Source organism: Thamnophis elegans, chromosome 10 (genome assembly GCF_009769535.1).
Source record: "Thamnophis elegans isolate rThaEle1 chromosome 10, rThaEle1.pri, whole genome shotgun sequence".
In the NCBI taxonomy this organism is placed as follows: domain Eukaryota; kingdom Metazoa; phylum Chordata; class Lepidosauria; order Squamata; family Colubridae; genus Thamnophis; species Thamnophis elegans.
The window spans coordinates 4,215,365-4,242,859 of NC_045550.1; the positions used below are offsets into that span (position 1 = coordinate 4,215,365).

Here is a 27,495-nt window from a genome sequence, read left to right on the forward strand (position 1 = left end):
TCTACACTTCTACAGAATTACAGAAAATTTCTGTAATTTCTGTCATTCTGAATAGGTTACATTCTGAGTTACAAATGATCAAAATGAAAGCTTCAAGTGGAGGAAAGATACTACCTCAAAGAGGTTCTGTACATTATTAGAGGCATGTTCAAAAGCAAATAATCAGATGGTACTTTTACAATTTTTTGATAACTAGAATTATAACCCGGGGAAAGAGGGTTTTAATATCCATTGGAGAATGCAAGAATGCGGTTGTGATAATAAAAAAATAATAATAACAATAAAAAGCTATGAGCAATTGTTCTTGCTGCAGAAAGGTGGTTGGTAATTAACATCCCCTTCCCTGTTAAGAAACAAATTAAATCAGTGATAAACAAAAACAAATGAAAGGGCCAGGAGCTAAAAAAATTAAGCTTTTGCAACCACAGAAAGGAGCAAAGAAAAACCAATCATAAAGTCACTAGAAGGAAGAAATTACATTGATAGTTCAAAAGACAGCGGGAAGTGTTAAAAAAGAGCAAGGTGGCAGAATGGGGGTGGGGATGAGAGCAAAGGTGAGCCGAAGTGGCTCAGTGGTTAGGGTGCAGTACTGCAGGCCACTTCAGCTGACTGCTATCTGCAGTTCAGCGGTTCTAATCTCACCGGCTCAAGGTTGACTCAGCCTTCCATCCTTCCGAGGTGGGTGAAATGAGGACCCGGATTGTTGTTGGGGGCAATATGCTGACTCTGTAAACCGCTTAGAGAGGGCTGAAAGCCCTATGAAGCGGTATATAAGTCTAACTGCTATTGCTAACTGCTAAAGGTACCCGTAACCCTGTCAGGACGTTAACATTTGGAAAAACTAAATGACTAAATTACACTTGCTGAGGAAAAAGGGGTGTGAAAGCAAACCTTGAAATTACACATCTATATATTCTGCATAAGAGTCTCCTTTAAATATGCTGCCTAAAATGTAATTATATGATATAATAATAGGATCCATATTGCACACAGTCCTACTTTAATCAATACTTAGGATTTCATTAGGTGTTTGCAGATAAATGAATAAAAGGATCCATTTGTGTATGTGTAAAATTGTGCATTTATTCTTAAACAATGCCTAATAAAGTTCATGTTTACAAACCTTATGTACATTTCTTCTCTTTCAATCTCTTTGTAGAAATTCTAAGGGGGAAAAAAAGATGTATCAGCCTATTTTAATGAATTTGGCTTTACACATATATGCAAAGGTTTTACACACACTATATTAGAAATTTATAACATGAGTTCTAGGAGATGCAAAGCATCACATTACAATATTATAATGTGATGCTTGCATCTCCTAGAACTCATTTTTTCACCTATGAAATATGAAAGCATTGCTTTTTAAAAACATTTTACTACAAGAACCCCATAGGCCTCCAATAGGACACTTTCAAACCCTATACCATTATCTCTTCTTACTTTTGCAACGCACTAGTCATCGTAATGTACTGAAAAACAATTTAAAACATTAAACTAAAATTAGCGTTAAATCAACCGTTCTTGAAATCTAATAAATTAAAGAGCATACTAAAAACGTAAATAGCTTGAGGTAGGAAGGAGGATGAGTGCTGATAATTATAAGATTACTGGAATAATATATTCCTCCTTTCTGATGCAGAACTAAATAAAACTCCTCCTCTGGAATATATTTTTTCATTAAAAACACAGAAGAACTACATTTTCCCCTTTATGCCTGCTATGATTCCCATAATTAGCACACCCACAGCACTGGTATTATTCGTTAGAAAACTTCACTTTAGCTGGAGAACACATTTGAGGTTAGGTTTTGTTTGTCTCTTCCTTAAGTAAAAAAACCCACCCTTTTAAAACTGAACCACGATCTAAAACAGTGGTTCCCAAACTTTTTCAATCCACCGCCCCCTTGGTGCCACAAACTGATCCTCAGTGCCAGTGGTGGAATTCAATTTTTTTTACTACTGGTTCTGAGGGCGTGGCTTGGTGGGCGTGGCTGGGGGGGTGTCATGTGACTGGGCGGTTTGTACGACGGAAGGAAGATAGTAACAGTAAAATTCAAAACTGTAACACTTAATTGCACATTTATTCAAAATCCAATTTTAAAACCTTTTTGGTTAATGTTAATTCAACAAAATTGTTGAACATGATCCAGTGATACCAGGTTTTCAAAGTCTGATAATCATTTATCAAATTAACACCTTTTCGTAAGTAAAGTTCAGTTGTCTCTCTCTCTCACCTCTCTTCCCCTTCTCTCTCCTTCTTTCTCCTTTCCTCTCTTTCTCTTCCTCCCTCCTTCTTCCCCTTCTCTCCCTATCTCCTTCCCACTCTCCTTTCTTACTCTCCTCTCCATCTTTCTCCCTCTCACTTTCTTTCTCCCTCCTCCCTTCTCTCACTTCCTTCCTCCTTTTCTTCTTCTGTCTCTCTGACTTCCTCCCTTCCTCCCTCCTTCTCTTTCTCTCCCTCCCCCTCTGCATCCTTCCCTCTCTCCTCCTCTCCTTTTGAAAAAATAAATAGCTTGGCAAAAAAGAAAACACCTTTTCCCTCCTCCTGGCTGCTCTGTTGCCCTCTGCCACCCCCCCTTGCCTCTTAGCACCCCCTGCTGCCCCCCTTGCCTCTTAGTGCCCCCCTAAGTCATCCCACCGCCCCCCCCCAGGGGACGGTACCGCCCACTTTGGGAACCACTGATCTAAAACATAAAGAATTTTATTAATATAAATGATCAGTCTATTGAAAAAATGTTTCTAGGCAGTGATGTTGTCTAAGAAACCCGCTATATGTACAATTATAGGCCTGCAGCTTTGAGCACAAATTTTAAGTTGACAGTGTTTCCAATGGACAGATTATCAAGATTCAAATCATACATTTTTTTAGCTATAAGTGAGAGCATAATATGTTTTAGTTTTCTTTTGTTGGATTAGTGCTTTGATACCACTGATAGTAGTTTCGTTTGATCAGAAGCATCATTTTGTAGCCACTCTGCTTATTTTCATTTTCTTGGTTAGCATAACAAGTTCATAAATTGCTCTGGATTTAATAATGCAGTGCAATAAACATGTTGATGCCGCTCAGTTTTATTTCTATTTTATCAATTCCAGGAATGACACCTAACTTTTCTCCATGAATTTTCTTTTTAAAATCAATAGCTGACTTGATGAGGGTGAATCTACTTATGTCAAATCCAGGCAAGAAGGTTGATGATTAGAGGCCTGACTGGACTGCATAATTGAGTTATATTCTTTGGAGATAGGAATATATAAGAACAACATCACATGGGAATTGCCAATAGGAACATGATGGTGTGAGCCTATTATTTCAGTGTTAGGAAAGACTATTATAAAAAATATTTGCTCTTTCTAGACAAATATTATTCTGAATTGTGTCCAATGTAACTTTTTTTAATCATGGGATTCTAGAGTAGGTAGTCAATCTGTGGGCCCCAATGTTGCAGATACCAAAACATTTTGCAAAATCAAGCAGCACAGATGTTGCAATCTCCGGACGCAATTCAAGGTGTTGGTCATTACCTTTAAAGCCCTACATGGCTTAGGACCAGCGTACCTGCGAGACCGCCTACTGCCACATACCTCCCAACGGCCGATAAGACCCCACAGGGTGGGCCTCCTTTGGATGCCGTCAGCCAGTCAGTGCCGGCTGGTGGGCCCCCGGAGGAGAGCCTTCTCTGTGGCTGCTCCGACCCTTTGGAATCAGCTACCCCCAGAGGTCAGGACCTTGCCCACTCTCATGGCCTTTAGGAAGGCTGTTAAAACCTGGCTGTTCCGGCAGGCCTGGGGCTGTTGACTTTATTGAAAGGTCCAGCCCCGACTAGAACGAATGTGTGTTGTGAATTTTAAATTATTTTTTATTTTCCTTTTTTTTCCTTTTTCTTTTTTTCTTCGCTTTGTAAGCCGCCCAGAGTCCTGCGGGTTTGGGCGGCCTATAAATTAAATAAATAAATAAATAAATAAATAAATAAATAAATAAATAAATAAATAAATAAATAAATAAATCCAGTGGAGTCATTGAAGAATGTGAGGTGTCCCCCTCCCCACGAATTAAGCTGTTGATGGATCCAATAATTTTGGGCAATTTTCATACAGGCTGGCAGGGGGCTGGATAAGAAGGAACTGAATCAAGGTCAACCAAGTGGCTTTGGGTATTTGGACCACTTGTAATTGAAACCTCACTTCCCTATTTGAGACTGATGTGCAATTTGGGGGGTTATCCTAGACCCCCCAGCTCCTGTAGTAGTAGCCAGAGGGGCCTTCACTCAGATTCATGATATGTATCACATGCACCCAATTTTAGATCTTAAGGCACTCCAAACAATTATTAAATCTTTCATCACTTTGCATAAGGGCAATTGCAATGCGTGACCGGACAAATGCGCGCACGACAAAAGTGTGATCATGGATAATTGAGGGACCATCTATCTCTTGTAGCATCTGCCCATTATGTCTTGTACAGTGGTGGGTTCCGGATCCTGTTGCAACGGTGCAACAGGGCTGGGGGTCCACTACATGAACATGTGCAGCATGCGCGCATGCGTACTTACCGCCCACAATGCTCCGTGATGCCTCCATGACGCTCCAGCTACTCAGCAGAGCATCACACAGGCGCTGTACGCTCCATGCGTGGAACCCCCAAAAACCTCAACTTCCGGTAAGGAGCGTGGGCGGGAGGGCCCTCCGGAGCACCGTACCGAACAGTACCTGGTGCTCCCAGCAGGCACAGGTATGCACATACCGGTACGCACATACTGAGGCGTACCGGTCATAACCCACCACCGGTCTTGTAGATTTTGCATGCTTTGGGTTCCATCAATGAAATCGTCCCACCTTTTCTCTTGTGGCACATGCCATTGTGATATCCTGATTGAGATTTATATGCACCTGAGTTCATCTCATTCAAATACGCCCTTGAAAACTGTCTCTTTCTTCAGACTTTGAGTTGGCTGGCGGGCTGGTGAAATGCTGCATGTTGAGAGTGTTGTTTTTTTAATCCTTCTCCATGATTCAGTATCTTTGTTTTATAGTTGCTATTAATTTTGTTCTTTCCATTGCATACCACTCAGAGTTGCTATAAATCGGGCCGCTTTACAAATTTTAATTTAATTAAAATATTTTTTTCACCCTATAAATCCCTTTATCTCTCCTTCAAAAATAGTGTGAATACCGTATTTCATAATTGCCCATTCTTGTAATACCTTCTTGATACCACACTGGCCTCTTGAAAGTAATTTTTTTTCAGCAACTGGGAAAAAGTCACAAACTTTTAGCTTTAGAAAATAGCTTACAACGGGTCTGCAACCTTAAACACTCAAATCTGGACCTGCTTCCCACAGAAAAACAAAAACAAAACCACCAGGGCCCACAAAACCTAGGTGGGCATAGCCAACTCAACATCACTCTCACCCAGTCCCATGACCCCCCCCCAGCCATGCCAACCTAGGTTTTGTGGTTCGCTGTGTTTTCTGTGGGAAATGGGTCTCTCTCTCTCTCTTTCTGTGTATGTCTCTTTCTTTCTATCATTCTCTTTCTCATGTTTCCCTCTCTTTTCCCTCTCTCTCATTCTCTCCCTCCAGCTCTCTCTCCCTCTCTCATTTTTCTCTCCCTCTCCCCTTTCTCTGTTTCTTTCTTTTTCCTCTCTCATTATCTCCCTCCATCATTTTCTCAATTCTTTCTCTTTCTCTATTTCTTCCCTTTTCCCTCTCTTTCACTCCCTCTCATTTGTTTTTTCTCTTTTTCCTCTCCCTCCCTCCTCTTTCTTTCTCTCTCTCTCCCCTTCTCTCTCATTTGTTTCCCTGTTTTCCCTCTCTTTCTCTCCCTCCTGCTCTCTCATTCTCTCTCTCCTTCTCTCTCTCAATTGTTTTTTCTGCTCTCTCATTCTCTCCCTCCATCATTTCTCATTTCTCTTTCTTTTTCCCCTTTTGTCTCTCTCTGTCTCTCGTCTCTCTCATCTTTCTCTCTTCCTCCCTCTCTCTGTCTTTCTTTCTCTCCCCCCTTCTCTTTCGCATTTGTTTCCCCCTCTTTTCCCTCTCTCATTCTCTACCTCTTCCTTTCCCCATTCTCTCGCTCTCGTTTGTTTCTCTATTTCCTCTCTCATTCTCTCCCTCCACCATTTTTTCATTTCTCTCTCTTTTTTTCTCCCCTTTTCTCTCTCTCGTCTCTCTCTTTCTGATGCACATGTGCATGCATGCACAAGCAGGATACCCTCCTGGGCTGGGATCATGGCGGTGGTGGTAGCGACTCCTTCTCCCACTTCTGCCACTGTGCACTCAGGTGTGTAGCCAGCTGTGCTGCGCAGGAGAGCCAGAGCTCTTCCCTCCCTGTATCTGGTGGTGGCTGCTCCTCCCTGTTCTCCTCCTTCCTGAGCTGATATGAAGGGTACAGCAGCTGGCACTGACCGCATCGAGCCAGTGTCAAGCCCTGGTTCAGGCCAGTGTCTCAGGGCTGAGAGCAGGTCATGTGACCAGGTCAGCAGGGAGTCGCAGGAGACGGATCAAAGAGCCACATTCTGGTCCAGAGCCGCAGATTGCTGACACTTGGACTATAATCAAATATGCCAATCCTAGCCTCCTTCCATTAAATATTTTATAAACATGATGTCCCCCTTTATTTTTCTGTTTTGAAATCATGATATTAAAAATAAATAAATTCATGAAGGTAATGCACATGCAGGAGGCAGTTACACAAATCCAGCCTTTTCTCTCCTGCAGAATGAAAAACTTCTTGATGCTTATAAAATACATTTTCAATCATGTAGTCCTTCAGCACCTGTCTTCTCTATAAGTTTTAAATGTGAGTGCCTATTACGCTGATGATTCCCCAGGGCTTCTAAATGTGCATGCGCAAATAAATTTCCTTGTGAGTTAAAAATAGTTATTCCACAAATTAGAGAAATAGTGCATTAATCCACAGCATACATAATGTACTTCTATGAAAGCACATACATTGCACATAAGTAAGTTTGCTGATGAAAGAAAGTAATATTTGCTAATGAAACAACAAAGGGGCTCCAGTAGCATTTTAAGAATCCAGCCAGAATAATTTTCCTTTTCTTTTCCAGGCTGGATTCTGATCTCCACAATGGGTTAATTTGTAGGGTAGAGGTGAAATTACCGTATATACTCGAGTATAGGCCGACCCGAATATAAGCCGAGGCACCTAATTTTACCACAAAAAACTGGAAAAGTTACTGACTCGAGTATAAGCCTAGGGTGGGAAATGCAGCAGCTACCGGTAAATTTCAAAAATAAAAATAGATACCAATAATGTTTTTGAATATTTATTTCAAAGAAAAACAGTAAACTAGCGGTGTATTCAATGAAATACTTCACTCACCTCATGATGCTGATGTCCCGCTGTGATGATGATGTCCCGTGCAGCCGCGGGAGCGATGTCCCGCCTCCTATGACACACGGCACAGTGATTCCTATCATTGGATCACTGTACCAGAGGAGGTGGGACATCGCTATGTGGCTGCTTGCCATAACAAGGAGGAGGTGGGACATCGTTGCAGAGCGGCAGGAGGGGGAGGAAGGGGAATCGTAAGACAGCCCTGCATTACATTAGAACGTGAGGAGGGGGGATGGTGCGGTGCGCGCTGCGCGGCAAACTGACACAGAGGGAGGGGAAACTCACAGGGGCACTGGGCCATTCACGAGTGTCACCCAGCGGCATGGCCCCGCCCCTTTTTCTCCTCCATTTCGGGCAAATTTTTCACTGACTCGAGTATAAGCCGAGGCGGCTTTTTTCAGCCCAAAAAGTGGGCTGAAAAACTAGGCTTATACTCGAGTATATACAGTAAGTAACTTTTGAAGAAGCAATCCACATAGATGGAGTAAAGGACTAATAAAAATTAGGAATTAAAGAGAGGAGGGAAGGAAGGAGGGAAGGAAGGAGGGAATGTAGGAGAGAAGGAAGGGGGGAAGGAAGGAAGAAAGGAAGGGGGAAAGGAAGGAGAGAAGGAGAAAAGAAAGGAGGGAAGGAAGGAGGGAAGGAGAGAAGGAGGGAGGGAAGGAAGGGGAGTAGGAGAGAAGAAACGAGGGAAGGAAAGAGGGAGGGAGGGAAGAAGAGGTAGGACTGTTGTAAGATAAGATGGATCTATGGGATGATAAAAAAGCAATCTTCAAGTATATTGTCAACAGTAGGGAAAAATTGTTATAAATACATATTATTAATAACAGTTATGAGATCATATAAGTGTGAATGTATATATGAAATTGATAAAATAAAATAAAAATTAGGAATTAGATTTTTTTTTGTATGAAGTATAGCAGCAAAAACAGGAAGATAAACAAAAGAAAAACTATACCAAATACTTGTTTATAATCAAAGAAATAAGCTCTCATTAATGATAATCCCTTTTATGGACTGAATGCCAATAAAATACTTCAAGCAATGAGTCCAGAGGCTGAAAAAAAACAAATACATCATTTTTGCATGCTTGCCCCCGCAAGAAAGAGAGGGGGAGATGGAGAGCGAGACAGACAGACAGAGAGTGGGGGAGGGAGGGAGGAGGGAGGGAAAGAGATTTTTTTTTTTTATAGATTTTATTAACATTTGTAGGCCGCCCTTTTCCCTGAGGGGACTCAGGGCGGCTCACATAAAATCAGGGAGGGGAAGTACAAACAGTAACATAGACACATATAATAAAAGTAATAAGCAACATACATTCATCATTCGGGAGGGGCGGCTATCCTTGTCCCCAGGCCTGACGGGCTAGCCAGTTCTTGAGGGCTGTGCGGAAGGCCTGGACGGTGGTGAGGGTACGAATCTCCACGGGGAGTTCGTTCCAAAGGGTCGGGGCAACTACTGAGAAGGCTCTCCTCCTTGTAGTTGCCAGCCGGCACTGGCTGGCTGATGGAATACGGAGGAGGCCCAATCTGTGTGATCTAATTGGTCGCAGGGAGGTGATTGGCAGGAGGCGGTCTCTCAAGTATCCAGATCCACTACCATGCAGGGCTTTATGAGTGACTAATAGCACCTTGAAGCGCATCCGGAGATCGACAGGTAGCCAGCGTAGCTCGCGGAGGATAGGTGTTATGTGGTGAACCGCGGTGCACCCACAATCACTCGCGCGGCCGCGTTCTGTACCAACTGAAGTCGCCGGATGCTCTTCAAGGGCAGCCCCATGTAGAGAGACAGAAGGGACAGAGAGAGGGAGGGAGGGGGAGAGAGAGAGAGAGAGAGCGCTATTCTACAAATAGAAAGGGTTATGCAGAAGATGTACTGCAGAAGTCTGCAGAATTTATGTACCTGAACTTAATGACTTAATGCAAGATAGGGACTGAGCAACCAAAATAAATGTATTAGCTGTTTCCGATGTTTAAGAACTGCAAATTCATATAATTTATAGTTCTCTCCCTACCAGAATATAATTTTAATTAAAAATGCAAAATAAATTAAAATTAATTTTAAATCTCTTTTGAAGTAGATTATACTGACATAACGGCATAGGGCCTAGACACTGGAGAGATCAATGATTTCTGCCCATTCATTGGCTTCCATCAGAGTGGAGTGCCTTCTAGCTCTGTTCCATTAAATATTGCCAGCTGGTGGGACCCAGGAAGTATGTCTACTCAGGTGCAATCCCATCTTCTACAAGAGCATCCCTTCAGAGATAAGGGTGGAGCCCTCCTGGGCTTCAAGGAAGCTTTGAAAATCTGGCTCTGGTCACAGACCTGGGGTCTATCTTTCTCATTGTTTAATGGTCTCTGTTTTGTTTTGTGGGTTTTTGTTAACAGAGTATCTTAATTGGGCTGCCTATTTGACTTAATGTTTCTGTTTTTATGAGGTTTGTTTTTAGTTTGTAAATTACCCATAAGACATTGGAATTGGTCCAGAAATGGGTTCCTACAAGTTCGCACCTATTCGGTAGAACCGGTTCGTCAAATCTACCGAACCGGTTAGAAGAGGTTCCACCAGTGGACCCGGAAAGCAGGCCACACCTACAGAAGAGGTTCCAAACTTTTTTGAAACCCACCACTGATCCTTGGATATGATTATTCTACACTATCATGCTCGTATTTATAAAACTCAGTGCCTCTGTGAAAGGTAAGGATGACTACTGCGTTTGTGGTGCAATCAGAACATGGCGTGTGTTGAAGTTGTTTTAACACAAACCAAAGATACCCTTTAAAAAACAAGTTTACATCCTATTCTTATGCATGCCAGTGCTGTGTGTGAGGTAATTTAAGGAGGCTCTGACAAGTGTCGTCGGCATCTTCATATCCGGTCACATGGGCGGCAAGCCACTCCCATCCGGTCACATGGGCAGCAAGCCACTCCCACAAAGGAGGCCACACCCACAGAGTAGGTTTGAACAATTTTTGAAACCCACCACTCAATTGGTCTTAACTTAACAAATAAATAAATAAATTTCTGGGGAGCCAAGCTGTGATAGTGATTAAGGTTCTAGATTAGAAGTGAAAACATCCAGATGTTTGTCCAGTCCTTATCTCTTTGCTCGAGAGCAACAAGTTAAAAAAAAAGTCTCCATGGAAACAGTGTGGCAGATTACTGTCCATAACCTTCACCAAAGAGACTTGATTTAGGAATAATGACGATCGTGATGTTGTTATAACATGTGGTAAATGGCTGGAACTATAAAATTGTAAAGTCATTTAATAATATATACTCCTAACTTTGGTTTAGAGTACTTTCTTGCGGGGGGAAAAACCAAATCCAAAGGATGTTTTTTTTTTCTATTTTTCTTGTTTAAGTTAGTTTTATGCTCTCTTTTCCCACCAACTGATGTATAACCCACAAGAGGGATGACAGATAAAGAGCTTTCGAAGCTGTTCTGGCCCCATGAGTTTATGACTGTTTGCAGGGATTTAGTAGCCTAATTCCTAGAAGACCGTAATAAATGATCCCAGAAGATATTCCATGTCAACAAGAGCCAACAGACTTCCACTTTAAAAAACTTCATGCCCGGTTTAGTGTGTATTTTATAAAGGGTTTAAGGTTTCTGTTTCATTCTGAATATGGATCATTTTTATGGCTCATTTTCATAATGGATCATTTGCCTGTATTACGGCAGCCTTCAGACACCAAGGAAAAGGATTTTTGACGTGGCAGTTAAATGCAGAGGTGATACTTTAATTAAATCAACAGTACACCTGGTTACCATGCTGTTGTGGCCCGGCAGGAGCTGTTGGAGCTGCCACCAGACTCCGACAGCGAGGGGTCTTATGAGTCGGCCCTGGAGGATGTGGAGGACCCTGGACAGGGTTCCAACTCCGAGCAGGGTGCAGAGAGACTGGTTGGCCACCAGGTGGCGCCTGAGCCTTGGATCAGTGGGGAGGAGACAAGAGAGAGTGATCCAGAAACCACCTGTGAGTTGTTCCGGGATGCACGCCGTCGAAGGGCTACTTGGCATCAAGAACAACTATGTAATTACAGGAGGTAATTACGCTCAGTTGATGGTCATTAAGCTCCTCTCCCAGACTATAAAAGAGACTGCTTGTGCCATGCCCTTCTTGCAGAAGTCAACATTTGGGACTAAAGAGAAACGAACTTGGCAGGCTGGATTGCTGCCAGAGTTTGTTTGCATTGCTGCCAAGGTTTGTAGGACTCGTTGCCAAAGTCCTTATCAGTTTGTTTATTTGGCTTTCAGCCACCGAGAGTCTGGACTTATTATTATTATTAAAAGACATTCCATTTTACGCTTGTCTCGGCTTTCATTACTGGATGGAGGAGGAGGGTCAGAACACCATGCTATCTGGTTTTTTGAAAAGTTTTAAGTGTCAGCTTTCTTCTGGTTTGAAGTTATGCTTTCCATTTATATCCTCAAGTTTATCTTTTATCTTTATTTTCTAGAAAATTGCAGTAAACCAAGGTATTAATGATTTAAACTCCCATCAACCCATCAGACTTGTTAGTCCCCTAAATCCACCTAACAAAAGTGACTACAAAGGCTAATGTCCTTTTAAGATGCAGCATTACTTACCAATCAAGCTCTTTTGCCAAAGTTAGAAGTTTATCATCCTACATTTTCCCTTTTATTAGTAGCTTTCTTAGATGAATTATGGTGGTGTAAACAGAATCATATATTTAATTGAGGCTTGGTTTGTCTAATCTTGATTTCTAAACACCCAGTTTTAAAGAAGAAAAAGAAGTTCTCAAGTTTTACTTTTTTGTGAAACATCCAGCGGGCAGAATCTTATCCACTTAATTGTAGTCATATGATTAGGCAGCCTAAGAAAAAAAAAGGGGATTGTATAGAATTCTTCTTTATCCCACATATAACCATTTCATTTCTCACCAGAACATTGACTGTGCAGCTCATCCGGTTTTCCTTGTTTTCATCGTGCATAATAGTTCTGTAATCTAGAAGTCTCTCCATCAGCCGCACCACAAGTTTAACAAACGTTTCACCATTTTTGGCAAGGTATTTATGTTTTCTGCAGTGTTCTAGAAGGCTGAAAAAGTGATAGTAAAAAAAATATATATCTTATTAATCAAACTTGGGAACATATCCTTCAGGAAAGACTAATTTGAAGTATTTTGTATCAACAAATGTTCATTAATCATCATAAATCCAGCTGTTATGAGCACTTACATTTTGTCAAATAACACTTTATATTGCTCATCTCCTCTTCCGCCTTCCACTTCATGATCCAGTTTTGTGATTATCTCATTTTCAAACTGTAATTAAACAGAACAGGCATATAAATAATTAACGCTCCAAATATGTCATCGTAGCAATGATCAGGTTATAAAGTTGTTTGGCGTTACAATAAATGCAATGTTTGATTGAATTTTAATAAGTTTGACATCTCCAGTACTATCTCCATCTTGTATATAATGATCTGTTGCCATATGAGCATTTGGAAATGTTTGGCCATATTGTTAAATGGAGCTTAGGTGATTTTTTTTTTAAAGCAAATCTAAATAAGATGGTTAATTACAGTAATAAGAGACAAGAAATCATATTCAAGGCAGGCACACTCTATCCTTCACAATAATTATAATAGCTACAAATGCAAGCAAATTGAAAGCATTATTATGGACGATATATTAGGCTGCATTGCCAATTGCATCGATGGGTTAGATGAAGTATATTCACATTTATTTAGAAGACTACAGAACTTGGCTCACCTCAGATACATCAGCCAAGGAACTTAAAAGTCATTGCATTAGGGGAAGGAGACGAGGCAGAAAACAGCTAGTAATGAGGTTTAAAATAAGGCTTTAACATGATCGTAATTTGAAAAAGAACTTAAAACAATCAGTTCAACAGACTGTCAGAATCCTTTTCCAGCAGATGAAGATGATTACTGTTATTGTTATTGCTTTGCAATGAACATCAGTGTGTATAAAGCATTTCCCTTAAAATCAGTGAAACAGCCAAATCTTTTTCCAGACTTATAAAGTTTTTCTGTGTAATGCTTGAGACAGAAAAGGCTTTTCTCCAGGCATAACCCATTTTCTTAATTTCCTCCTTCTTCAGTCTCCCCCCCCCCCCCCCGCTCTCTTCTTCCCGGCTATTAGTAGTGGAAAGTGGCTGTGAGCTACCTGTAGTCTGAGAGTTACACATGCGCTTCCTAAAGCAATCAATTGTATGTACCTTCATTTGAAAAAAAATGTCACTAGACTGTCAAAACAATTGAATGGCCGTAAAATGATAGTGAGGTCTATTTTGTGGATAGTCATGGGAAGAGATGCAGAAAGAGTCAATAAACGGAAGCATAGGAATTTAAGGTACAAAAAACTAACAGCCACCTAGAATTATTTATTTATTTTACAGGGTTTTGCAGACCAACTCAAAACATCTGAATGGGCTGCAACATAGCAATAAAATAAATCAGTATTATAAAAAATATCAGTACAATAGTTTAATAGTAATAAAGCAACCCTCTTGTGAGATGGATGCAGAGGTGGGTTCCTACCAGTTCGCACCTATTCAGTAGAACTGGTTCATCAAATCTACCGAACCGGTTAGAAGAGGTTCTACCAGTAGACCTAGAAAGCAGGCCACACCTACAGAAGAGGTTCCAACATTTTTTGAAACCCACCACTGGTCCTTGGATATGATTATTCTACACTATCATGCTCATATGTATAAAACTCAGTGCCTCTGTGGAAGGTAAGGATGACTACTGCGTTTGTGGTGCAATCAGAACATTGCGTGTGTTGAAGTTGTTTTAACACAAACCAAAGATGCCTTTTGAAAAACAAGTTTACATCCTATTCTTATGCATGCCAGTGCTGTGTGTGAGGTAATTTAAGGTGGTTCTGACAAGTGTCGTCGGCATCGTCCTATCCAGTCACACAAGCCACTCCCATCCAGTCACATGGGCAGCAAGTCACTCCCACAAAGGGGGCCACACCCACAGAGAAGTTTCGAACAATTTTTGAAACCCACCACTGGATGGATGCCAATAAACTTAGCTAGGGTTGGAAATCCTGCGAATAAAGATGTCTTTAAAGATCTTCTATAAGCCATGAGGAATAGATCTAAATGATTAGAATGGCTTGCTGTGGTGGGGCTGTGGTTAGAATGCAGCATTGCAGGCTAATTCTGCCAACTGTCAGCAGTTTGATTCTGACTGGCTCAAGCTTGACTCAGCTTTCCATCCTTCTAAGGTTGGTAAAATGAGGACTCAGATTATTGGGGCCAATATGCGAACTCCAAACTTCTTAGAGAGGGCCGTAAAGCACTATGAAGTGATATATAAGTCTAAGTGCTATTGCTATGGCTATCTGAATTACTGAATTTTTCTTGCTTCTAACTCTCATCTCTGCCCTCCCCAATGTCTTAGAGACAATGACTGCAAACACATTTCACCTTTTCTAAACCCCATGTTTTTTTGCTTTTGATATCTCTGCCACTGACAAAGAAAGTTTCATCTTCATACTATAATAAAAGATCAAGTACATGTAAAATAAGAAATTATGCAAATTGTATATAATGCATATAACTCAAAAGAGCCGAGGTGGCGCAGTGGTTAGGGTGCAGTACTGCAGGCCACTTCAGCTGACTGCTAGCTGCAGTTCAGCGGTTCAAATCTCACCGGCTCAGGGTTGACTCAGCCTTCCATCCTTCCGAGGTGGGTGAAATGAGGACCCAGATTGTTGGGGGCGATATGCTGACTCTGTAAACTGATTAGAGAGGGCTGAAAGCCCTATGAAGCGGTATATAAGTCTAACTGCTATTGCTAACTGCTATTGCTATAAATGATTAGAGGTTTGGGATATAGAGACATTTTGTGCATTAGAAGTATGAATTACATAAAATAATCCTGCATTTTAGCACTTTAACCATGCAAAGTCACTTTTACTTGAGCATATAACCAAAACCAAACAAATAGAAGCTCTTTTTTTAAAAAAAAATATAGCACCAGTGTGGTAGAAAAAGATTGTAATACCAAGAATTATGGATAAATGCAGTGGGACAATAGGTACTAGCAATGAAATTATATTGTAAGTACACCAATTCTTAATTCCTAATCATAGGACAGAATGAATTTGACTGTATGTGTACCCTAAAAACACCTGCAACACCAACAGGTTTCAAAGCTGTTATATATTGGACACTGCAGGAGAGAAAAACACAAGTACATAAATGTATGTCATAAATGTGCCTTTAGCACAATGCAAACGTATATCTAACCCACGGGAACCCACTTAACTGAAAGAATTCATTCTCATTTCATTGCAAAAAAATTACTTAGCTGCGGTGCAATTTTTCAAAGAATACCAGAAATTGTTTCTTCAGACATTACACTTTCTCTCAATATCATTGTGATCTGGAATAATCTTCTCCAAAATCCGCAAGTTAAAAATTCTCTTAAAATGTAATTTTGCGTGGCATATACTTACAGGATGCCACTCATTTGACAGGTTAGGAAAAAAAGGAATAGGGTGTGGGAGCTGGAAATCCTGAGGAGGTTCACAATATCGTTGTATGTATTCCTAGGTTAAGCTAGTGAGAAATGGTTTTGCAACAACCAGTCGCATTCCTGCATAACTAGGTCAACCGTGAAGTTCACACATAAAAACTGGGTTGCAAAAATCCAGATAAGCACAAGGTGACAGCAATGAGTTACCCATTCCCTAGATCTTTTTTCCTGTCATTTAATGGTTTCCTGGACTTTGGAGCCAGGTTCGATATTTTAGTATTAGATGGCTGCATAATGCAAATGCTTAACCCAGTGAATCCTGGTGTCTGTTTCGGAGTGAATGCCCTGTGAATGCCATGAATTGCTCAAAAGGAAGATAACAGCCTCGCTCTCCCACACCTACTTAGTCTTCTGAGAAAATAAGCTGGGAAGAAGCTGGGGGGGGGGGGGGACAGGCTGCTGAAAAAGCCAAGTTTGCACTATCTGAGTCCTGATAGCACTGAATTCATCTCTCCGCTGATATTCCCTGCAGGCTGCTTAAGGATATTTCTGCAAGCAATTGCACCAGCAACATGCTCAATTGATCAAAAATTCTCAGCGGAGCCTATTACATCTAAGCTCATAAAATTTTTAAATATCTCCCTCATATCCCATGTATAAACAAACAATATTCAGACCGCAGATGTGTCTTGGGAAGACACAAAACAGCGCCAGGTATCTTTCTGTGACTTTATGTCAGCTCATGCAGCTTATCAGGGAAAGGAAGCTTCTTTCTATCCTAGACAGAGTCCACAATCAAAATGCATATTTTGGATAAAGTTTGCATCTTGTGTAATGTGGACTAGTAGCACCACCACTCCTTTTGTTCTCCTCTATATGCTCTGCTGCTTGCCTACCCAATAGGAAGGTTGTTAATCCCTTTTATGGTGCAAAGCCACATCCAATTCCAGTTATTTGGATTTTGTCTGCCAGAACCCATGGTAAAGAGATCCGACTGTGTTAAGCAAATAGCCTTAGGAACTGTAAATATGACCCCCCCGTCAGCCTCTGTTTTGCTGCTTGCTTTTCGGCTGCCATTGAAACGGGGAGGGAGGGCATGGTATTTGGGTGAGGGAAATAATCTGTACAGGACTGTTAATGGGGAGTTGTTCTCACCATTCGTTTGCACATGAGGAAGGAGGGGAGTTTCCCGCCGAGGCCAACTGTCCGGCATACCAACCTGATGGTGATTTTTGAAGATGTCTCCCACCTGACAGCTGTGGAGATATACGATTGGACTATGGACTGGGGTTACCAAGGGGAGGGGAATGGGTCACGTATTGATATCTACTGCTTTGCGCGCGCTTTTGCTCAGATCCAGCTTTGCTTAGCTTGTATTTACTTATAATCAGTAAAAGTACTCTTAATTCTGCAAAATGGACTTGAGTGGTTTCTTTCTTAGTTATTAAGTGAAGCAGCCGTGACACCCCCTTACTCAGTTGTGTGATTCAACCGGTGTAACAACAGGTTCGCTGCGCGCGCACACATTACATTTGAAATCAGCACTACCTTACTTTGTCCTGCAGCCCCAGCGAGTAAAACAGCTGAGACATGGCAATATGCTCTGTAGCGCCGATCAGCTGGGCTTCAAACAAATGAAATATAGGACGGAATAGAATAGGTGTGTGGAGCCAATTGATTGCCGGGGCAACTGGTTCGCCTGAACTGGTGTGTACTGGCTGAATCCCACCCCCGCCCTTACTCAGTCTTAAGGCATTCATTGGAAAGGGTAATAATTCTAAAGTCGGATGAAACATATCTTGTTTTTTTTCACAATTTAAATAAAACTCGGTGTTTTTCATTTACTTTTCTGTTCTATTTTGTTCTGTTTTCTTTCCTCTTGCAGGTTTGCCATTGCATTCTGCACTTTTCTTTATTTGATTTATTATAGCATGAGGTTTGTGTCATTATTGTTATTACGTTCCCCACTTACTTTTGGAATAGCTTTTTTTTATTTCCCACCTTTTAAGAAATCACCCATCTCCTCTTCCCAGGTAGCAATAGCAATAGCAATAGCAGTTAGACTTATATACCGCTTCATAGGGCTTTCAGCCCTCTCTAAGCGGTTTATAGAGTCAGCATATCGCCCCCACAGTCTGGGTCCTCATTTTACCCACCTCAGAAGGATGAAAGGCTGAGTCAACCTTGAGCCGGTGAGATTTGAACCGCCGAACTGCAGATAACAGTCAGCTGAAGTGGCCTGCAGTACTGCACCCTAACCACTGCGCCACCTCGGCTCGGTATCCTTTCTCCCTTATTATATTGTAAGGTTCACAATCTGGGAACTGCTGATCCATGAATATGTTTGTGTGTCCGTGTGGTGAAGTTGTAAGTCACTTCATTTTGCTTAAGTGAAGTAAATGCTTAAAAATCTACAAGGTATCTTCTTCAGTGATCAGAGTATGAAGTTAATTGAATTTTTATTCACTATCTCAGCAATTTAGGCTGCGCTTAACAGCTTGATCTAGTTTTGTTTCCATAATACTACCAAATTTTATGATGTTCTGTAACCTTGTAGGACATTGCAAAGATATGAGGCCCAACTATACAAATCTACTTGTCCAATTTGCTACTCCTAAGTGACCCTGTAACAGGCGATGGGATTTACTACAAAAGGTTCATCAACATTTGGAACTGTTTCTAAATATAAATGTTGAAAAATGCATGGGTCAGTTGACTTGACATACTTGCTCCTACTGACTAAGGCCAAAATTTAATTAAATAGAAAGCAGATTTAATTATTGAGCACTGAAACATTTCTAAACCATTCCTTTTGTGTAAATGATAACTGTTGTGGCCCAGCAGGAGCCGTTGGAGCTGCCAATGGACTCCGATAGCGAGGGACCCTATGAGTCGGCTCTGGAAGATGTGGAGGACCCTGGGCAGGGTTCAGACTCCGAGCAGGGACCAGAGAGGCTGGTTGGCCACCAGGAGGCGCCTGAGGCATGGAGCAGTGGTAAAAGTCAAAGGGAGTTTGTCCCTGACGCCAGGCTACTGCAATGCGCTCTACATGGGGCAGCCCTTGAAGAGCATTCGGAGACTTCAACTTGTCCAGAATGCAGCCGTGCAAGCGATTGTGGGTGTACCTCGATACACCCACGTTACACCTATCCTCCGCGAGCTGCACTGGCTTCCAATCGGTCTCTGGATACGCTTCAAGGTGCTAGTTATTACTTATAAAGCCCTTCATGGTATTGAACCTGGGTACTTGAGAGACCACCTGCTGCCAATTACCTCCCAAAGACCCATTAGATCGCATTAGATCGCATAGACCCATTCCATCCACCAGCCAATGCCATCTGGCTATGACCCGGGGGAGGGCCTTCTCTGTTGCAGCTCCGGCCCTCTGGAACAAACTCCCCGCGGAGATTCGGACCCTCACCTCTCTCCTGGCTTTCCGAAAAGCCGTTAAGACCTGGCTGTGTCGGCAGGCCTGGGGTTGATGAGCTCCCTTCCACTCTCGACAGGTGTGGTTGTTGGTCATTTTAAACGTTTATTTTGTATTTGCATGTTCCCCTTCCCATTGGAGTTGTTCGCCGCCCTGAGTCCCTTTTAGGGAATAGGGCGGCATATAAATAAAATGAAACTTCAAACTTCAGGCAGAGAACGGCGGAGAAGCAAAGGCAGCAATTATGAAGACAGACTCAGAGGAGATAATCAGGCCCAGGTGGTTGTGATTTGGCTCCTCCCAAGAGAGTATATAAGAAGAGACTTTGGGAGGAGACCTTTTGCAGGACACAACCATTATACTAAGCTGGAAAAGCTCTTGTTTGTATCTCTTATCTGTGGGAATCTGAGTTGCTGCCAATGTCTTGTCTGTGAGTAATTACTGTGAATAAAGCGTGGCTAACAGTAAGCTTGTGTTGGTGTGACTCACCGGACGGAAGGGGGTCAGAACAGATAACTAATGATAAAATTTGACAAGATGGTAAGAGGGACAATTGCTAACTTTGAAAATAATAAAAAAACAATAAGAAAAAACCTTCTGGCTGTATTACAAGAGAGTAGAAAGAATGAAATATTTTAGATTTCCTGTAGTAGATTTCAATAAGAATTTTAAAAATCTTTTCACACTTCAAGTAGTCCATTAGCAATTATTACACTCCAAGCAAAACATTTTCTGGCCCAAATTTTGCATTTTAGGAAAAAATTAAAACATGAGGCAGAGAGGAAAATGTCAAATAAGACGAATGTCAACGAAATACTATTCACAATAAATACTATTTTACATTTGGATTTTTTAAAAAATTAATTACAAATTCTTTTGCTCAAGGAATTTCTTTTTGCATTATTCAGTAATAGATTTTCAATTTCAAAAGCAAAACAAACCCAGAGGTTAAAAAGTGAATGAATATTGTTTCAAGTATTGCTTATACTCCAAGCAAATACAAGCATCACACACATCAAATAATATTTTAGAGCAAACAAACAAAGGAACAAACTTGGATAGATACACCGATCTCTACCAAAGAAGATTGATACCTTATTAAAACATAAAACTGAGCCTGTGCAACAGGGGTGGATTCTAGTTGGCGCTACTGCCGGTTCACTTATGTGCGTGCATGCACATTTCAATGGAAATTGTTCTGCGCATGCGCAGAACTAAAAAAAAAAAGAGATGGTGATGGCGGTGACCGGAGAACCAATTCGGGGGCATGGCCAGCCTGGGTCACCGCCGGTTCTGTGACCCAGGCTGGCATACAACTACTGGTTTGGCCAAACCAGGTCGAACTGGTAGGAACCCATCTCTGCCATGCAAGAGAAACGACAATAGCAATAGCAGTTAGACTTATATACCGCTTCATAGGGCTTTCAGCCCTCTCTAAGCGGTTTACAGAATCAGCATATCGCCCCCCACAGTCTGGGTCCTCATTTCACCCACCTCGGAAGGATGGAAGGCTGAGTCAACCTTGAGCCGGTGAGATTAGAACCGCTCAACTGCAGATAACAGTCAGCTGAAGTGGCCTGCAGTACTGCACCCTAACCACTGCACCACCTAGGCAGGAAACAGGAAACTCTTCTATTTATATAACAAGAGATCCAGCTTGCTACACAAATAAATTATAAAAAGTAAAATGACACTTGAAATACACTGGACTTTGTTCTTCCATGCCATCAAATTTGCTACACCTATGAAATCTAACACAAGCCAGATACTGATATATTTTTTTTAGCTGTGTGGTGCTGGTCAGAACTTGATTGCCAAATTTTTATCTATTATATGATTAAATCACCATTTGGCTAGTACGAAATATGTACAGCAACTTATCAAAAGCATTTGTGAAGCTGAGCTGTAAAATAAAAATAACTGGTATGGTCTCACACAAATTGTTTTTATATTGTGCATTTAATAATTAAGAGCAGATAAATACATGATGTGCCATCATAACTAGTCATTATTGTAGCAATAGCTTATAAAATAATTACACCCCATGGTTTGACTCAACAGGATGTATCGAAATCGGGTTGCTTTAACGTTTGGATTATCTAGTCATGTTTATTTTTTTTCTTTTTACCAGAGATTTTCAATTTATTTCTGCAATTTACTTGTTCAAGCAGAAATGCGTCAAGAATACATGAACAGTTGTCTGAGTGTTACTTAATGTACAACTATGACTTAGGATTGGTTACAGTTCAAATGTGAAAGCTGTCCTAATTTTTTACAGATTGTTGGAATTAATGTGCTGACACTGTAAACCATTTAGAGAGGGCTGTAAAGGAATATGAAGTGGTATAATAAATTATCAAAAATAAAATGACACTTGAAATACACTGGACTTTGTTCTTCCATGCCATCAAATTAATTACACCTATGAAATCATAGTCTAGGTGCTATCGCTATTAACTAATATCCTTTGATACAAATAATTTTTGACCTGTGACCATACGGAGCTTGGAATTTCAATTTTAAGTTGTTACGGCCAAGCTGAAGGACCACAGTATGAGTGTTTTTATGACATAAAGCGAGTCAACACAGTCATAAAGTGAATGGTGTGGTTGTTAAGCGAATCCATTCATTGTAAGTCATGATCACATGACCATGGGACACTGCAACGAGTCATGTGAACCAGTTGGCAAGAATCTGAAGTGCGATCACTTAACCATGAAGTGGGATGGCAGTCATAAGAATGGGTCATGAGTAAACAGGCCCAGAACCACACAGCTTTTTGGTGCAACTCAGCTCTGGGGCCGTGACCCGACAAATGCACACATGACAAAAGCGCGCTAAAACCGCAACATCATCAACGCGACATCATCAACGCGGCAACAACAGCGCGAAGACAGAAGCGCGATTTAAGTTAAGGTAAGGGTTAGGTTTAGTTTAGTTTATACTTTATTTGTTTAGTTTATACTTTATTTGTATGCCGCCCTTTTCCCTGGGGGGACTCAGGGCGGCTCACAATTGAAGGGAGGGGAAAGACAGACAAGTTACAAACATAGAAACCATACACCATTAAAAACACAACAGTCATACCATTCGAGTGGGGTTACAAGTCTTTAGCCCCAGGCCTGTTGGAACAGCCAGCTTTTAAGGGCTATGCGGAAGGTTTAGGTTTACAGCATGCTTCTGTCGGCGCGCTGTTGTCAGCGCGCTTCCCCGCTCATTCGTTGGCGTGCTTTAGAACTTGCGGTTTTGTCACCGTGGTTTAGTCGGGCGCGCTTTTGTCGTTCGCCCTTGGACCGACCTAAGTACTAATTCATAATTTCACATCCGGTCACATGGGCAGCAAGTCACTCCCATCCAGTCACATGGGCAGCAAGCCACTCCCATCCGGTCACATGGGTGGCAAGCCACTCCCACAAAGGAGGCCACACCCACAGAGTAGGTTCCAACAATTTTTGAAACCCATCAATGACCTGCGTACAGTACATACTCCTATGAGAGTAAGCTTTTCCTTTCTTTTGGGGGGTGGGATGGAGTTGTTTTTGTCTGTTTTGCTACTTCTTTTGCAATGGCTATGGTTCTTACGGGAAGCCTTTTGTTTTATTGAGTCTTAATTTTGTTAGCTTTATCTCTTACATTCTCTGCCTAAGTGATTAGAGTTTCCATGGTTGTACAGGGAGCTGTTTAGCTGAACAATATCTTTTAGATATGCATTCTCTTGCCTGCAGACGTAAAGAAGAATTGCCTTGGGTCTGGTTCTGGATAGCAAAGAGCCTTCAATAATACAACCTACAGGAGCTTTTACCAGCAAAAGGAGCCACAAACATAAGTGGAAATGAATCTCTTCTATTAAGTAATAAATATGAGGAGTTGAACCAGCCAGGGCTAGACAGACAGTATGATATCTTTGCCTTACCTCTCTTATTGCAATGTGGCACAGTGGCACAATTACAGCAAAAGGAAGAATTGTCAATATTGTATCCAGCCTCTAAATTACCCTCGGCAATGTTCAACCTGATGGGTCAAACAGTATGTATTAACTCTAAAAACAAAGCTGTGATTTTTCGAGAGCTGTCTGAACATCACAGAGACATTGGACAAGCTCCATACTACGTGATCCATCTTGCTAGGCCTCTGAGGGTTAAATTTGAAGTAAGCAGAAAGGGCTTATTCCTTTCTTTAAAATCTGGATATAAATTAGAAAGTTGCTATTGAAGTAAGCCTCAAAGTGCTTTCAGCTCTTGAGTTTTACTACCTGTTCATTGCTCCTCATTAAGAGTAATAATATAAGCAAGAGAATATCTATTGCATTCTTTCGTGACCCGACAAAAGGGCGAATGACAAAACCGCGCCCAACTAAACCGTGTCGCTAAAACCGCGACGTCATCGACGCACCAACAACAGCGCGGCGACAACAGCGTGGAGACAGAAGGGCGCTTTACAACAGCGCGGCGACAGAAAACCGATTTAACTTAAGGTAAGGGTTAGGTTTAGGGTTAGGTTTAGGGTTAGCATTACGTTTAGGGTTAGGTTTAGTTTTACAGCGCGCTTCTGTCGCCGCGCTGTTGTCGCCGCGATTCAGTGCTCAATCGTCGGAGTGCTTTAGAACACACGGTTTTGTCACCGCGGTTTACTCAGGTGTGGTTTTGTCGTTCGCCCTTTTGTCGGTGAACCCATTTTTGGGTGAATGTCAAATGTACCAAATACATGTAAGAGGAGCCACGTGGCTATCCAAAAGCAGCAATGGTTATAGAATTTTGCTAAAACTTAGCAACCCAATTATACCTTTAAATCTCCATAAAATGAGGATGTTTTTGACTCTATTCCAAGTATATCCATATTATGTCTTTCAAGATGAGATCGCTGATATGGAATGTGAAAAATCACCTGGAACCAATCTTTCCAGATATACAGAAAAACTGTGAGTTTAAGGACTAATAAAGCAGCCTTGAAATTTAGAAGAAATTTGCACCCTCTTTAACAACTCTCAAGAATATCATTTATTTATTCAAAACACCAAGAAGCAGGAGGAAATTCTCAAAAAAATTAGTCAACTGAAAAGTTTAGCTATCATCTATATAACACTTTGTAAAATGAAATAAGATCCACTCTGGTTTACAGGATATATCTATAGGTAATGGGCCTAATGTCTACTGGAAGAAGCTCACACCGCTCCCTTAATTGTCTGGATGGCATCCCCTTTGCCGAATGAAAACTTTTCTCAAATTCAGTTGCCTTCCGTACAAGCAACCACTCCAAAAGGAAAGAGTGAGGATGACACCATTTGCATGAAAAAAAACAAAAACAAAACCTCAGTTGACATAAAGAGGAAATGTTATTAACTCTTACCCTGGCACATCCGCTGTGTTTGCAAATCTCTTAATTTTGAAAAATTCTTATATTAAAATCAAGTCTTTTATTAGATCAGTTGATGTTCAGGCCAGTGGTGGGTTTCAAAAATTGTTCGAACCTACTCTGTGGGTGTGGCCTCCTTTGTGGGAGTGGCTTGCCACCCATGTGACCGGATGGGAGTGGCTTGCCGCCCATGTGACTGGATATGAAGATGCCAACCACACGTGTCAGAACCACCTTAAATTACCTCACACACAGCACTGGCATGCATAAGAATAGGATGTCAACTTGTTTTTTAAAAGGCATCCTTGGTTTGCGTTAAAACAACTTCAACACACGCAATGTTCTGATTGCACCACAAACGCAGTAGTCATCCTTACCTTTCACAGAGGCACTGAGTTTTATAAATAGGAGCATGATAGTGTAGAATAATCATATCCAAGGACCAGTGGTGGCTTTCAAAAAATGTTGGAACCTCTTCTGTAGGTGTGGCCTGCTTTCCGGGTCCACTGGTGGAACCTCTTCTAAGCGGTTCGGTAGATTTGACGAACTGGTTCTACTGAATAGGTGCGAACTGGTAGGAACCCACCTCTGGTTCAGGCTCAAATGCGTGATGACATGAAAAGTCATGTCAAATCTACTACCATTTGGTAGATGTTATTTTTTTCCAAGAGAAATAGAAATGTGTGTCATTGAAGCTTGAAAGTTTAATGTTGACATCATGGTGGGCACCTACAAATTCTAAGAAGGTGTACCACTGAAGGCCTTAGTATGATACATTTAGATAAGCCACATTTAATTGGCTCCAACATGTATGCATAGTCCTTGTCCCCAACCTCATTTTGAATCTGTCAGTAGACATTCAATATATATAATGATGCATGGGACTTCACTGAGGAATGCATCTAAAACCAGTCTCTATTGTTTTCTGATGTGATTATCTTAATGGTAAGGAACTTAAACACCAGACTTGAGTCGAGAGTTGAATTGCTGCTTAGATATTTTAATAATGTTGCCTTCATTGAGATGCTTTTACCTCCACTTATTCTCACTACTATAAAGACCATGGAATAATTGATTCTCATTGTTTTCCAAATAGCAATCAAATACTAACTTTTTTTAATCCTAAACAAATCAGCTGAGGGGAATATGATGGGGAGCCTACATGTTTGGGTTAATGGTTTCTTCAATTCTATCTTTGAACATTAACTCCTTATAGCAGCCTGTTGTGACTCAGCAGAAACCTCCTGTGAGTTGTTTCGGGATGCTCACAGGAGATGTTAACGAGCAGTTGTGGCTCGTTAGGATCTCTCCTCCTGCGGATAAAGATGACTGATGGTGCCATGCCCTAGTTGCAGAAGTCAAACTGTTCTGACCCCTACCTTGCCCGTTCAAAAACTACAGCCAAACAGAACTTCAAAGGAAATATTTTTATCAGTCCCGGCTTTTGCTGGCTGCGAGCCCAAAATAAACACAGATAAATTCTCTGGCAAAAAGTTAAACAGCAAATGCAAAAACAAACTCTTACAGCAAACCACTTCTCCAAGTTGTTGTTTTTTTAATCCCCACGAACGGGGAACCTTGACCAGAACAGGAACGGAACGAACAAACATTGACTTCTGCAACCAGGGCGTGGCACCATCAGTCATCTTTATCCGCAGGAGGAGAGATCCTAATGAGCCATAGCTGCTCGTTAACATCTCCTGTGAGCATCCCAAACAACTCACAGGAGGTTTCTGCTGAGTCACAACAGCAGCCTATCTGCCTCTAGTCACTAAACTAGAAGATCAATGAATTCTTCTGTTCACCACAACTCTCAAGGTCAACTAAATTCTCACTTGGTAAAGGATATGAGAATGGAATCTCTAGTATTCCGTTGGTTCAAATAAAGCAACACATCTCAGACACTCTATCTATAATGGACTGTCTACTATCTAATGCTATCTACTAATATTACTATCTATAGTACCTCAAGCCCAAGTATTACATTATGTTTTTATTCAATAGCACATGTACCAGAGCTAGGACAAAATTAGTTGGAAAAAACCCAAGTCTCTTACAGCTACTAATTTTAATTACATTCACATATATTAGAGAAGAAAAACGTATATAGTAAAGCCCTGTTAAAAAGGGAGAGGAAGATCAGAATGATAACTGGAAAACTTTACTTTGATACCTGTCTTACCTGCCTTCCCAAAAGGCATTACTGGTTCATTTAGTATCATTCCTCAGAGAAAGATCAGTATGATTAGTACTGTCACGTTCTATTTAGCAATAATGCTCGTTCCATACCTATACTAGACATTTCTCTTACAATATTCTCAGCTGGACCTCTTGTGCCTGTTTCTCATGCTGCTAAACTTATTTCTCAGTTAAAACAAGGCAAAAGTATAGAGGTGACCTACTTCTGATAGAATTATTTAAGGCAAACATTAACTAGCGGGCACTCATCCCGGCTAATCTATTTATGCATATTTATATTCATTCCAGATGCCAGCAGACTGGAATAAATTTATCACTGTCCTGTTGCATTAAAAAAAAAGGAGACAAAAGCATTCTATCTCACACTACAGGGCGGGGCATAACCTTTTCCTAGGGGGTCACAGCAACACTTGTAATAACAACACAAATAATTCATACACCATTCGAAAGCCCATCAAAAACTGAGTTTATTGACACGATTTAATAGTCAGTATGACCACCATTAGCCCTTCGAACAGCATTCAAACGAGGTGGATAAGAACACAACAAATCTTCAAACAGTTCCGTTCGATTTTCCAGATTTTTCAACACAGTTTCCAAATTCATTCTCAAAGTTTCAACCGAATATCGATTTTGACCTTGCTCCTGAATCATCAGAGCTTCCACTTCA

General features: G+C 41.2%; 1 protein-coding gene across 3 annotated transcripts in view; it reads right to left on the reverse strand.

Annotated features, from left to right (window-relative positions):
* Positions 1-27,495, reverse strand: part of DOCK1 (dedicator of cytokinesis 1) — a 510,685-nt gene that overhangs the window by 98,726 nt on the left and 384,464 nt on the right. For all 3 annotated transcript variants that reach the window (XM_032224957.1, XM_032224956.1, XM_032224955.1), the window contains exons 34-36: positions 12,565-12,650; positions 12,268-12,424; positions 1,124-1,164 (exon numbers count right to left, since the gene is read on the reverse strand). In XM_032224957.1, coding sequence (XP_032080848.1) covers positions 1,124-1,164; positions 12,268-12,424; positions 12,565-12,650 — 284 coding nt within the window. The remainder of the gene's footprint in view (positions 1-1,123; positions 1,165-12,267; positions 12,425-12,564; positions 12,651-27,495) is intronic.